Source organism: Ammodytes marinus (assembly GCF_949987685.1).
Source record: "Ammodytes marinus genome assembly, chromosome: 18".
In the NCBI taxonomy this organism is placed as follows: domain Eukaryota; kingdom Metazoa; phylum Chordata; class Actinopteri; order Uranoscopiformes; family Ammodytidae; genus Ammodytes; species Ammodytes marinus.
Window position 1 is genome coordinate 23,851,297 of NC_137222.1, and position 15,011 is coordinate 23,866,307.

Genomic DNA, 15,011 nt, shown 5'->3' on the forward strand with positions numbered 1-15,011 from the left:
CATACACTGTCCACAGAGTAGCCTCTGCCCTACTTCACTATATTTATTTATTATTTATATATATTAAAAAAAATCTGCCATGTACAGTATTCTATTTCGTCAACATTTAACTTAACTGCACTGTGTACTTAGCCTGGTCCCACCAGACCATCGTACTTCATTTAATTTGTACTAAAGGTCTGGAATCGCTCAATTGACAAACGTTACCTCACTTAAAGGCGGGTGTCTGAAGTTTAAAACTATTGGATCTGACCAGTGCCAGTGATCTGCCAACCAATCGCATAACGTTTGGTCGTGACGTACGTCATGCACCGGCTTCTGACTACAACTGAAACTGGTGCATGTCATTGTTCTCAGCCACTCCCTCTGTTCGCTGATTGGACCGGCAAAAATCTGTCCGGAGTAAAACTAAGGGCGCACTCACACTAGGGCCGCTGTTCCGTGCCCGAGCTCATTTGCATACTAAAGTCTAGAACGTTTGGCTAGTGTGACCACGCCATATGTATTCCAGCACGGAACAGCCCCTTGGCCACACGGGACACTTGGGAGAGGTGTGCCGTGGCCAAAGTACAGATGCTAATGAGATGACACGTGCACACACACGGATACGCAACCTGAGCTGGATGACGTAGTCCATGCGCGACCCTTCTTCCCCACAATAATTGTAAACAATGGCGGCAAGAGGTTCACGAGTGGGTTCCGGTGCGATCGCGAAGTGGAGAGTTTGCTAGAAATTTGGGCCGGCGACAGTATTCAGTCGCAGCCATGGTCGCAGCTGGATAAGACCCACAAAAATCCGGAGGTGTTTGTGGCTATCCGCGACTACTGTTGTTCTACTAACTCTGGCAGCGAGTACGCTTGGTGATGACGTATGTATCGTATTACGACGTGATGACGTATGGTATGTATGATGGAGCAATCGTGCCCAGGCCGCGGCCTTTGGGAGCAGTGTGACCACGGGCCAGCGAGGAGGGGCGGGGGGAATCGTACTGGAGCACGGAACAGGCAAACTTGCCTAGTGTGAGTGCGCCCTAAGAGTATACTGCAGGCCCAGACTGACTACTGAAGGGAAATGACAATTGAGCGGAAGTAGGTTGCCGGGCGGTGCCAGGCTACTGTGTACTTGCACCACTGTTGTCTTTGTTCCGATCCCAGGTGGCTCTCTTCACTTGTGTGTTTCTATTATACATTTTCAATCTCTCCCCAGGCAGAGAAAGAGTGCAGAGTTTCTTCAAGCCATGGAGGAAGATCGGTGAGCATGTCATCATTCAGATCTATTTCAACAGGAAGCTATGAGGCACTCTAACTCTTTCTGTTGTTGTCCACTTAACCACACACAAGCCTATTTATAAAGCACTTCACCAAGTGACATGCACAGTGTGCTGGAAAGCACTGTGTGTATCTTACAGCACATTAACAGAAGACAGTAGGCCCCAAAAACACATTGATACACAATACAGAAACATGACAAATGAATTTGACATTATTAGGTGTTAAGAAAGTCCTTTTCTATTTATTGAGTTTTAAGGTTAAAAAAGTTTGATATTTTTAGCGTGAGGTGAGAAGCTAGTGGGGTTTCAACAGAAGATACACTTGTTTCCCTTCTCCTTTGCTTGGGAAACATAACTAGATTGGATTAATAATGAAATGATAATGAATAATTAAGACGTATACCGAACTTGCCACTCGAACGGACCGCGTCACTTGTCTGAGTATACATGGCCTTTTAAATATCCGATAAACGGCCGGAGCATGGCTGACTCCGCTATGCTAAGTGGCGCTGTGGTCCTTTCAACAAGTGGTTATAGAGCCACGTCCGGTTCCTTTCCGGCAACAACACTACTATTTATTACGTCGTCTCCTTCCACTTCCTTTGGAAATCCTCCGCAGGGATTCTGGAGCAAGCGCAGAACGCAAACTCCGATATGAGATATGCGATCCTGTATACATGCAGGTAGAATGCCGACTATGAACGAGTTATCTAGGTGTTCTTATCCGACTTCGCTTATCCGTTAATGTGCCGATTTGTGTGCGAAGTAGATCGGATAAAGGTGTTTACATGCATTTTACAAGTCCTGTTGAAGTCTTATTCGTTATTTCCCCACAATTATATTTACAGTACAAACCACTACACAGCTTTTTATAGCACAGCGCTCTCTCTATTATGGTTCCTAGTTTTTGAAAAAAATGCAAAGTTCAGCTTGAAGTAGCTACACGCATTCAAGCAATATTTTAGCTGATTCTAGCAGCACCTTTGGACCCCCCCCCCCAAAATAAGTAAACCTAGGGAAACCACTATACTGTGTGTGTAGTATGCACTTTTATGGATTTTCTGTACTTAAGGGTGCACTCACACTAGGACACGTTGCACCGTACTGTGCTGAATTGTGAAATTGTACATTGATTGACTTTTTGTTCTGATAACACGCAGGTTTGGTTGTTTTGTGCCTTGTTATACTACGCAACTACAGATGACCTAGTATGAGTGCACCCTAAGTATCATTGGAACACCTTGTATAGCATGAGTCTAATAGTGTGGTTGACTTCCCCCCTCAGGATCCGTATGGAGCATCTCACTGCCATCACACAGGAGGAAACCAACTCACTGAGGAAGAGGGACGTGGCCAGTAAGCAGCTTGGCTCATGGACTTTACCCAGACAAACCCTGCGTTCCGAATGGCATACTCTTTCTTTTTTCTATTTCTACATACTACATCCGACGATAAAAATAATCTAGTTAGGATGCAGTAGGCATACTATCGGGACATACTTTTACTTATTTATTTCATCATAAATAATAATGATTATTTATCATATTCAGCCTCCATATGAAAACATCCCCGTTTGTTTTCATATGGAGGCTCCGTTGATGTGACGCCATTTCAGGTGCACACTGGATTATGGGTCAGAATCGCCCAAATAGGATGCAACACTAAAAATATTGGCAGGATGTAGTAGAGACATCAAGGTCTTTCTAACCATCCTAAATCTGGCCACAAGAATCGGGACGTCCTAGATCTTTTTTCTACCATACTAAATAGTATAAAGTATGCGATTCGGAACGCAGGTAAAGAGTCATGGCTGGAGTGCTCCTGTTTCTTAGACACCATCAACCCAAAAAAAAGTAAAATAATAATTGTTTTGCCGTGACTTAAATGAGTTTTTGGATTTTTATGCTTTGAGAGTGCAGAGAGACAGAGGTGAAATGGGGCAGAGAGGGGAGTGACATGCAGAACACGACCGCGGGTGGGAATCGAACCCGGGTCTGCTGCTGGGCCCGGCCCGGGGGGGGGGGGGGGGGCGGGGGGGGGGGGCGCCCTTAGCTCAGTTGGTAGGGTGACCCCCCCCCCCCATTTCCAGCTAATTCTAAGTCTATTGTCGAACACTGACTCCCCTAACTCTACTGTCAGGACAACATTTCCATTTTCTGAAGAAATGCAGGTTTTTAGTGGAGAGCGCTTGTTGTCAAAATCACTTTTTTTGGATGTTTTGTTCAGTGCACACACAGCAGTACGTACAGGTAACGGATCGTGACGAGATGATATTCACTGATATTGACAAAAAGTGTTTTTTGACAACAAGCGTTCTCCAGAATCACTGACTCCACCTTTAAATATTTCAGTGTACATTCAAGCTCCCCAGATGTTTCTGGAGCTGTCCTCAGGAATTTCACCAGATAACTCATTAGCAGATAGTCAGGGAAACATTTTGAATTTGTGAGGCCTCCCATCCCATTTCTTTCTCTGTTCATTGCATTTCACCCAAACACTTGAGTTAGTGGACATTCATTCATTGCCTTGTCATCCATGTTCCTTCCCTCCTAAACCTCCCTGTCTGTGTGTGTGTGTGTGTGTGTGTCTGTCTGTCTGTCTGTGTGTCTGTGTGTCTGTAGTGGCCATGCAGAAGATGCTTTCAGACAGCTGTGCTATGAACCTGCTCCAGGCGGCAAGTGACTCTCGCCGACGGAGCCTGGTGACTGAGGCCTACAGAAGGTAAGATGCACACACACACACACACACACACACACACAAACACACACACACACACACACACACACACACACACACACACACACACACACACACACACACACACACACACACACACACACACACACACAGAGGAAGCTGTTTTAAACTCTGCATGTGGTTTCTCTCCTCTTGTCCTTGAGTATCAGTATGGAACACATTGACAGGAAGTTTGATACCATGCTGTCCGTCCAAGTCCTGGACAAATCTAAAGCCATCGCCCAGATCTTACAGGAGGTATGTAGTGTGTCTTCTCTACTTATCACCAGTGTCATCATGAGAGCTCGGTTCGGTACGGCACAGCACGTACTTATTAGCGTTTTCACTGTCAAAAGTTTGAAAAGAGTACCAAAATAAACTGTGCCACACTTGTTTTTGTCACCCTTTCGTTGGGGGGTACCAAGCCGTCCTGAAGGGTCCCTTTTGCTATGATGTCACCATAGTTGCGTTGCTGCCGCAGCCAGCGCCATTGGTCGGCTTTGACCTATAGACTGTATATACTCTGACCGACATAAACCCCGCCTACCAAGTTAGGGCGCTGTCAGCAGATAGCATGCTAGATCTCGTGTTACTGTGCCCTGCTGAACCGAACTGTGCCATTCAGTGAAAACACGGCCTACGCAGGCGGCCGACCATTCATGTCCTTTTGACTGTTGTGTGCAGGAGGAGATGCAGAAGGCAGCGTTCCAGGCCCTGCAGCTGCAGAAAGACGCTGTACACGGATACATCCGCAACCAGGTCTGTGTGGACCACCGGACAGGGTCAAACCTATCACATGAAAATATATATACAACCCAGGATGCAGGATTCATGTTTTTCATTCAGTTTAAGGCTCCTTAAACATTATCAACAAGCACTCATAGTTTTGCAAGACGTCCTGGTTTTATTGTAGGAGTTAGAAAATCATCACAGCTCATTATGGAGACAGGCCATTGGTCAAACTCTTGCTTTTTTCTCACTGGCTTTTCTCACCATCTCATAGTCCCATAGTCAGGTTTCCACTACGCCCTGAGTCCCAGTAGACCCACAGACAGACTACCATCCCATCAGTGTTTCCATGCTGACTTTGCGTTGAGCTTGTCCCTTTGCTAGCTTGATGTGTGCCTCTCCACTGTCCTCAGATCAAGGTGATAGAGGGTGAATTAATGCAGCTGACTAGGTTGGAGGTTAAGAGGAGAAATCTGGACGCTGAGAACCTGCAGGTGGGTGTCACCGCCTCCTTCCTTTGCCTTTCCCACATTTTCTTGATTTTTTTTTATTTATTATTTTCTTCCTATAATATTCTTGTTTTTGGCTCATCATGTCATTGCTCCATGCCAACGATTCATCCAAGCACTTCAAAAATAATTCGAAATAAAGGGATATTAAAAACACAATTTTAGTATCTGTGGCAATCATATTAGAGACAGGCTATTTTTTTTGTTTTTAGCCTTTCAACAGTGTTCACTGATGTGTGAGTATTGTCTCTCTGCCTCACGGGATGGTGTGTGTGTATTATATATGTGTGTGTGTGTGTGTGTGCGCGCGCATGTGTGTGCGTGTGTGTGTGTAGGAGGTTCTGGTGGAGCAGCGTACAGCTCTCAGTGACTTGCTGCAGCAGCTACTGAAGCAGAGGGTCCAGAGAGAGCAGGAGCTGAGGCAGGTTCTGGTGAGGAGAACACACTGCTTAGACCAACGTCTCCTGTCTCTATGACATGTTCTCACCATGGTGCTACTGGAGATAGGCATGAGCCTTCTGAGCTGAAACCTTCAATCTGTTCTCCCATGTTATTATTTATTGTTCTTGTGAGAAGATGTATTGGGCCACGTTGAGGTAAAAAAAATAAAACTATGAAAATAAAGTCCAAGCTCAATTTGCCAAAAAATGAGTTGGAATATTATGAGAAAGAAAAGTCATAGTTAAATATCACGAGAATACATTTGTGATTTTTATGAAAATAACAGCCTCGTTTTCTAAGAGAAAGGTCCTTATATAACGGGAATATGTAAAGTCTTTTTTCTGTATTCATTTTATTTTATTTTTGGAAAATTACAACTATACTTTTTTCTCAATGTAGCCCTAATACTGTGTTGTATTCTTGGGGTTTAGTTTGTCAGTTAGAATAGACTAGTGATCACTGTGTTTGTTCCAGGCGGAGATGGAGCTGAAGTCTGATTCCAGCCAGCAGAACTACTGGATGATCCAGTACCAGAGACTGTTGGATGCCAAGCCCCTGTCCCTACGCATGCAGGTACAGTACAGAGCAGGGAGCGAGCACACACACACACACACACACACACATCTTGAGGCTACACTGTTCGCTTCTTTAACTGTGTATTCTAATTCACAGGAGGCGGGCGTGGATAAAGAGTTAGTCAACCTGTTGTGCAAACTGTCAGCTCAGCACTACCTGCCCATCCTGGCTCACCACAGAGTCACCACGCAGGCCCTGCATCACATGACTTCCTCTGACCTCAAGAAGGTCTGTCTGCTAAAACCATCTCATAAACTAGCCTGATAATCCAACCCATTTTCTTCAGTACACACACACACACACAGTACGTTCAGGTAGCGGATCGTGAAGAGACATTCGCTGATTTCGACAAATTGATTTTGACAAACAAATTATTTCCCGGAATTGCTGTTCCACCTTTTTAATTAAAGTCCAACTTTAAAAACACAAAGTGAGCCAACCCCTTTTTGCAAAGTAATTTGAAAGCAACTATCTGTAATATCTTACCATGACATTGGAATGCTCAATGGCAAATGGCTCCTAATATGTAAAGGGGTTGTTCACCTACCTCTGCAGTTCCCTACGGAGCTCGTTGTTTTGGTCTTTGTGGCTGCAACTTGATTGGTTTGGTTCACTCTCATCACTTCCAGCGTTGCCAAAGCAGTCCTGCTCTATTCATCTAAAAACTCTCAAAACACATTGTATACTAGCTGCTCACAACCAGAATCAGAATAAGTGCTAAGTATACCAGAAAAGATATAAAAGTTATAATGAAATAAATAAATATACAGTTCTGGAAAAAAATTAAGACCACTCCAAATGTTCAGTGTCTCTCGTTTTACTATTTATAGGTATATGTTTCAGTAGAATGAATATTTTGGTTTTATAATATAAACTACTGACAACATTTCTACCCAATTCCAATGCATTTTTTGTCATCAAAAGCATTTTCAATAAGTTATGTAGAGATGAAGATTTAAGAAAAATCCAGACTGGTCTCTTAATTTTTTCCAGAGCTGTACAACCAAACAGGGGAGACATAAAGTCAGTGAGTGACTTTAAATAGGTAACTGTTTGCTAACACGTTAGCCATATCAACTTAAAAATATGACAACAAGTCAGTGTTCTGTTCACCGCTTGTTATTCTGCCTTCATGTGGCCCAAAGAAATGTATGCAAATATAGATTAGTATGCTGATTTATTATAATTGTTCATTTCTCTTCTTTTTTTTCTCCCAGCTTGGCATCACTGAAGTTGGAATCCAGAAAGCCCTTCTGAACTGGGCTCGGGAACACAACCCTGAAGGTAAGTTTGACATCCTCCATTTCCATATATTCCAGCTAATACTGTACCTACTGCAACACACTGCCAGTCTGATCTCAGCAAAGAAAGGATCTGTGCCAGAGCAGAAACTAACCAACAGATCACTGCTGTCGCCAAGGCAAGTGTCTGGGGGCAGAGTCTGTGAAGGAGCAGGAAGGGAGGGAGGGATTTGTTTTGGTGTTCAGTTCAAATATCAACGAGATCTCTCTCCTTTGGCAAACTACACCTTTAAGTCAGTCCAAAACAAAGCCAGTGTGAGGGATACATAAGTAATAAGGTGTCTTCTTAAAGCAAGTTTCAAGGCAATTTCCTTTTTTTCATTTCTTGTTTACCGATGAAATCATCCTCAAAACAGATCATAAAAACACAATAAAAAAATGGAAACGGAAAGGAATATTTAGACTTTGAGCGCAAGGTTCCCTCGCTTCTGTTTGAATTCTCACAGAAACTCAGGAAACATTGACATTTTTTAAATAAAAAAAAATAATTCATATGCTGGCGGAGGATGTTAAGGTCTCTGAGACTCATGGTTGTCTGGTCTGTTTTGTATGATTTTCTCCCCCTCCCAGGAGCGTGTAAGGCTGTGGAGCAGGATGAGGAGGCTCCTTCTTCCCCCTCTGCCCCTCCACTGTTCCCCAGCACCTCCTCCACCTCCACCTCCACCTCCAGCCCCAGCACCAGCCCCCCCCTCTCCCCAGGGACCCCTGTCACCCCCTCAGCCCACAGCCCTGTGGAGGGACCAGGCAGCTCTGAGTGTGTGGTCTGCATGGAGACCGCGGTAAGAACAAACCTTCATCACTTCAGTTACATTAATGATCAATGCTGCACACATTTTAATGTTGTTTCAAATCAGCACTGTTAATCCATGAAAAGAGGCTTTTCTCAAACCAGGATCAGGTTCTTTTCATATCTGCATTGTACACAAGGAGAGAGGTGTCAGAGAATGAACTACAGTCAGTAGGGTTCTATCTAGCCTGGTCCAACCAGACCATCGTACTTCATTTCATTTGTACAGAAGGTCTGGAACTGCTGTAATTGGCAAACGTTCACTCACTTGGAGGCGGGTGTCTGTTGAAGTTTAAAACTATTGGATCTGCCCAGTGCCACTCTGGATTAGCCAACCAATCGCATAACGTTTGGTCGTGACGTATGTCATGAGCCGGCTTCTGACGATGCGTTCAAGTTGTACAGGGAACTCGGAAATTTCCGACTTCACTACATATTGTGGTCTATGGATCTACCGGTACCTGGCAAAAGTAACTTGTTAGAGCCTAACGTTTAGTTATTTGGACGAGAAAGGTTGTCGGCGTCCATACTTTCGCGAGCAGATGCACTCGGAACTACCAAGTCGGAAATCTCCTTCTTCCGAGTATAAAGGAACGCAGCATTCAACTGAAACTGGAGCGCGACTTCGACGTCATCGTTCTCAGCCACTCATTTTGTTTGCTGATTGGACAGGCAGAAATCTGCCTGAGCAGAATCCCACTAATACGCCCCGTCCCCAGACTGACTACTGAAGGGAAAATTAAATTTGGCCGGAAGTAGGTAGGCGGACGGAGCCAGGCTAGGTTCTGTCCTGGGTCCCAGTTTGTTTGTAAGCTTTTTTTTTTACACCTGTCAGTAATGAAAGTCCCAACAAGTATTGTTGTAGATGCGCTTCTTGCCATCAACCCCAGGAAGTACATGGGAGAGGACAATTTGGACCCATTTTCAATAAATCTCTCTGCACTTATCATATCAAAACAAATAACCCATATTTTTAATCTTTCCATCTCCTCTGGTATTGTTCCTAAAGTCTGGAAAAAAGCTCACGTCATTCCATTACATAAAGGGGGTGACAAAAGTGATCTTAACAATTACAGGCCAATTTCCAAACTCCCATGCCTGGCAAAAATTCTAGAATCAGTCATTAATACTCAGTTGAAATCCTTTTTATCCAGTGCTTCCATTTTGAGTCCATTTCAATCTGGTTTTAGGGCAGGCCACAGTACTGTATCTGCTGTCACTTTGGTCTTAGACAACATTGTTACAGCTATCGACAAAAAAAAGCACTGTGCAGCACTTTTTGTTGATCTGTCAAAAGCTTTTGATACTTTAGATCACCATTTGCTTTTAGAGAGGCTGCATGAAATTGGTTTTGATTATTCTACATGTAGCTGGTTTAGGGACTATCTCTCTGATAGACAGCAGTCAGTTAAGCTGGGAAGCTACCAAACTGAGTTTTTAACAGTTACAAATGGTGTTCCGCAGGGCTCAATTTTAGGTCCAGTCCTATTCACAATTTACATCAATAACATTGTTTCATCACTACAAAACTGCCATGCCCATTTGTATGCGGACGACACTGTACTGTATTGCATTTCTGATTCAGTGCAACAATCTGTTCAGAACCTACAGAGCTCTTTTAACACCCTGCAGAACTGTCTAGTGGATCTCAGGCTTGTCCTTAATATAGAAAAAACAAAATATATGTGCTTTTCCAGAGCAAGAATTACACATTTTAATGATCTTATTATTCACACAAATAATGGATCTCATATTGAAAGAGTCACTGAATATAAATATCTTGGCATCTGGATAGATGAAAAACTCTCTTTTACATTTCACATAAAAAATCTTGTCTGTCGTCTCCGACAAAAGATTGGCTATTTTTATAGGAATAAAGCCACCTTCCCGTTGTTCAGTAGGAAAAGGATTATTGAGGCAGTTTTTATGTCTGTCCTTGATTACGGTGATGTGGTTTATCGGCATGCATCTCGTTCATGCCTTAAACTCCTAGACTCTGTATTTCACTCTGCTTTGAGATTCATTACAGGAGATGCTTATGATACACACCATTGTGTTTTATATGAAAAGGTTGGGTGGTCCTCCCTTAAGGAGAGACGTGATGCACATTGGCATATTTTTATATATAAAGCTCTGACTGGAAAGCTACCACTATATTTGACAGAAATGCTGCTTATTTCAGATGGGCTTTATCAAACCCGCTCAACTGACATGCTCATGTTAAATGTCCCCTATGCCCGGTCTGAGCTTGGTAAAACCGCTTTTAGCCATAGTGCCCCTGACTCCTGGAACAGCCTACAACATACAATTAAAATAAATACACTCATAACTGTTAACCAATTTAAAATTATTATTTTGAATCAGCCCCTCTACACTTGTAACTGTTTTAATTAGGCTATTATGTCTCTCATTCAATTGATCTGAATGTTTTAAATTGTTGTTGTCTGTGTGTGTGTGTGTGTGTGTGTGTAAACTTGTTATGTATTCTCATTGTATATTGTGTATCTGTACAAACTCGACGTCATTGTAAAAGAGGGTCACCCCTCAATTGATCTTTCGAGGTTAAATAAAGGAAAATGAAAAATGAAATGACACCAATTGATATTGATTACTAAGCATCTCAAAATCTCAATCCACTGTTCACTTGGAGAAAACAACTGAGTGTATATTATCCATGTATAGGGAGAAGGGAATGAGTGAGTCCAATATGGTAATATTGCACTTCCCGTTTACAAAGTGCATTCGTCTCAATTTTATCTTTTAAAAGAAAAAAAGAAAATCGTTAAAAGAAAATCGTCGAAAATTAAGTCATTCTGCCGCATATTGCATGCAGGGAGGGGGGTGCAAAGTACACAAAAGCCCCCTTTTCCCTGTTCTGTGCAGACATTTGGGGCATAAAGCAACTGCGTTCGGTTTTTGAAGAAAAGAGATACCGCCCTCTCCCAAGTCTTAGATTTTCTTCAGTTACTCCAGATTTACTATAACTAAGAAAAAGCCCATGGAATGTACCTGACTATGTGTTGTCCTTCCTTTCCCTCCAGTCTCAGGTGATCTTCCTGCCCTGTGGTCATGTGTGCAGCTGTCGGGTGTGCAGCGACGGCCTGCAGACCTGCCCACTGTGTCGCAGTACCATAGGCCAGCGCATACGCCTCTACCACGGCTAGAAGGCAAGCGCATTGGAGCCAACACAATCCAGCTCTCTCTTTATTTATGCATGAATCAGAACACTGCTGCTGTTTGCGGACCTCACCCTGTATAGAGAAGCTTTCTAGCAGGTCTTCAAAGAGCCCAGCCCTCTTTCCTCTATTAACCAAGCAGTACCTTGTGATGTATATGCAGAAACAACTTTGAATAGAATCATTTTTTTTAAATTAGTTTTGTGTTTTTGGTTGTCACTAGGCCAGTTGTGTTTTTAGTTGTCCTTATTTTGTATTATATATTAAGTGGATATCACCACTCACTTGTTAAAAGACTGATTCCCCCTTTGCCTTATAATACCAACTCAATGAATGTGTGCCTTTTTTCTCTGAACTCTTTTTTTTTCTTCAACAATATTTTTATCTGTGTTGTTATTAACCAAAGTTACATGTGTATAAGTTAAATGAAACAGTCTATTATTGCTGGTGTTCATTGCATCAATAATGCCAACTTCATGTTGTAGCACTTCAATCCATGACACAGCTTTGTCTTGCCCTCTCTTTCACTTGTCACTCTTCCCACTGTGCGCATGCTGGAATCACCTACATGAGTGTTCATAAGAGTGAACTAAATGTATTATTATCGTTGCCCTGTACCATATCACTCACTCTCTATTGTGTAACTCAAACTCTAATACTGTATTTGACTTTGATACACAGCCCCAAAGTTTGCGTTGTGGTGATCTGAAAGACACATTAATATATATGTAATGTTTAGTTTTAGTTGAGTACTACTTCTCCTGTAAAACACATTTCACTTAACAAAGTAACAATGAATTCAATGCAATCAATTTTCCAAACAATCCAACTGGGCCATTTGAGGATTCCTAGTGGTCTGGGGTGGTCCCTGGGTGTTTGCCTGATTATACACATTCTCTGCGTTCAAATCCCCATACTATATACTATTTAGTATACCAGAAAAATATTTGATGTCCCAATACATGCACATCAATTGTAGTATGCTGAAAATACACAATTGCCCCACTAACTCCAATAGCATTTTGGAGTATTTGTCTTTATTCTTGACATTTCGTGACATAATGAAAATAAATCTTCCTTATCTGATTTTTTTTCTCTCTCGTGGCCCCCCTAAACTCTTCTGTACTTTAGTATGTAGTGTAGTAAAAAGAAAAAGTATGTGATTTGGAACGCAGGGCAAGATGTACTCCAGGCTTGTTCTTCCAAGTTTCCTTGTCCACACTTCTCTTACATGTCTTTTTAGCCCTGCTCTTATTTGAATGGCTATATACTGTGAATATGTCTGAGCTAACAACACATCACCTGTTAGTAGCCATCACTACTTGTGTGCTACCACACTCTTTCAAGTGCTCTTAACGTTTCCACATCTCAGCATGTTTCAGGAAAATATCTCTACGTATTGTTAATGCATCTGTTAAATGTAGTGTGTCAGAGATTCCACTTCTATATACATATGACATGTCATGACAAAGACAATTTGAATGGAAATCTATGTGTGTCCTTTCTCTGTACTCACCTTGTGGTCAATGTGAAGGCTTTGTTCTGCTTAGGGTTGCAAAATTCCGGGAATTTTCAAAGTTGGAAACTTTCCATGGGAATTTATGGGAACTAACGGGAATTTTGGGAATTAACGGGAATAAACGGGAATTTACTAGATTTAAAGCAACCCAAATGCACTAAATTCTCCTAACTATGTTATTTCAGTCCTGGCAAACGTTCTAGAGAGTAAAAAGCAGTTTTTTCAACTAAGTTTTAATATATTTATGAACATTTAATTTCAAATCAGATTCTTTTTTAAGTTTATTCCGACACCCAACTTGATATCATATATTGATTTTTACTAGACCAGGCTTACAGATGTTTAAACTGTGATTTTACATATAGTTGGGGACAATATATTTTAGCATAATCTTGACTAAAACAACCAGATTTTATGCAAGTACACTTGGCAACTTGCACTTAGCACACATCCTACTGCAGGGGTACTGAGGCCATGCCCCCTACATGCACTGTGCATTCCTCCATCACATGGGGGGCATTTGACTTTATTTATTGAATGGTTGGGTTCAGACAGATGACTAATATTGAACTCAATATTCATCTTTTTGTTGTTCAGTGAAATTATTGATTGTTCATAAAATAATCAAAACTTGATAAAGTTCTTCTTACAAATAAATCTGTTCAAATGTAATGTTTTTTAATTGTATTAGTTTGCATGGATGTCTGCCTATGACCAAACATAGTGTTTGAATGTTTAGATTTATGTTTGGATATGAAAAAAAAAATCATTTAAATTACCGACATTTAGTTAATTCCTATAATTTCCAATTTTGAATATTCCCCAAATTCCCGAGCGAATGTTCCCGTGGAAAGTTAATTTACCGGAAACTTTCCACCCCTTTGCAACCCTAGTTCTGCTGTAAAGATGCACTGCTCATACACAGGCAGCGGCATCTGGAAATGTACTGAAATACATTATACAAACTGAGTGATGTGGTTGAGTCTCAATAATACATAAAAATGTATTTTACACCTGCTGTCCTCTATACTTATTTTGCTTTCTTGGGCAGGGAGGAGTGATCTCAGAACCAGCCTATTTTTTTCAATTAATTGCTTTAACTTACCTTTTAATTTCTGAACAGGAACTCCCGTTATTACAAATAAACCATTTGCAGGTATCTTGGTAAATAGTGAGTCCAGCGGTCAGATAAATATAGTAAGTAATGTTTCCTTCTGAAGTATACAGTGGTATTAATGGAAAACTAACTCGAGTGAAATACAAGTAGGCCTACCTAAAACAAATTACTTGAATAGGTTACACTTCCTTAGCCTACTTATTTATTACTTAGCCTACTACGTCCCATATTTTTAGCTTAGTAACTGTAGTAGTTTTGTCTGATGATTTTCATTTAAAAAACTTTTGACATAGCTTTCTATAATGTTCGCAATAAAAATGGTATCTAATTAGGAAAGCATTTTCTTTTTTTCACGCTTTAATGGACTCCCATATTTTCTCATTTAAGAATATTGCTTAATATTAGAAAACCGAGTAGTGTTGCTAGCCCAATGAAAGGAAGAGCTATAAACAGTCAGAAAACTCTGACTTTCATGGTGCGACAGTGAACGTAGCATAAACGCACCAGCCAATCACAACGTGAAACCGACTTGCCGTAAAGTGGGACGTTGATATCCAGCTGCATAGGTCCATGAGCAGCATACATCACTGATAGGCCTTTCACACCGCCGCAAAATCGGAGCTAGTTCTGGGCTTGTTCGGAGTTAGAGCCAGTGTTTTGGTTTCACACCGCCAGAGAGCCTGCTCCGGGCCGTAAAAACCGGGGGAACTCATACCCCAGGATTGAGCAGGGTTTGATAAGAACTGCTTGCGCGAACGGTTGGGGGAGGGATTATCCTGACCAACCAGAGCAACTCAAACCTCATGCCCGCCATATTTAAAAACACCGCTACTACGAGACGTAAACATA

At 41.8% G+C, this 15,011-nt stretch overlaps 1 protein-coding gene across 2 annotated transcripts in view; it reads left to right on the plus strand.

Annotated features, from left to right (window-relative positions):
* lrsam1 (leucine rich repeat and sterile alpha motif containing 1) overlaps positions 1-13,929 on the plus strand; it is a 22,268-nt gene extending 8,339 nt beyond the window's left edge. Inside the window, exons 14-25 of one of the 2 annotated variants that reach the window (XM_080046657.1) lie at positions 1,208-1,252; positions 2,557-2,627; positions 3,893-3,992; positions 4,172-4,265; positions 4,692-4,766; positions 5,150-5,230; positions 5,581-5,676; positions 6,161-6,259; positions 6,359-6,490; positions 7,480-7,546; positions 8,134-8,342; positions 11,392-13,929. In XM_080046657.1, coding sequence (XP_079902783.1) covers positions 1,208-1,252; positions 2,557-2,627; positions 3,893-3,992; positions 4,172-4,265; positions 4,692-4,766; positions 5,150-5,230; positions 5,581-5,676; positions 6,161-6,259; positions 6,359-6,490; positions 7,480-7,546; positions 8,134-8,342; positions 11,392-11,514 — 1,192 coding nt within the window. In that variant the 3' untranslated portion in view covers positions 11,515-13,929. The remainder of the gene's footprint in view (positions 1-1,207; positions 1,253-2,556; positions 2,628-3,892; positions 3,993-4,171; positions 4,266-4,691; positions 4,767-5,149; positions 5,231-5,580; positions 5,677-6,160; positions 6,260-6,358; positions 6,491-7,479; positions 7,547-8,133; positions 8,343-11,391) is intronic. The other variant, XM_080046658.1, reaches the window with a different exon arrangement.
* Positions 13,930-15,011: the final 1,082 nt, after the last annotated feature.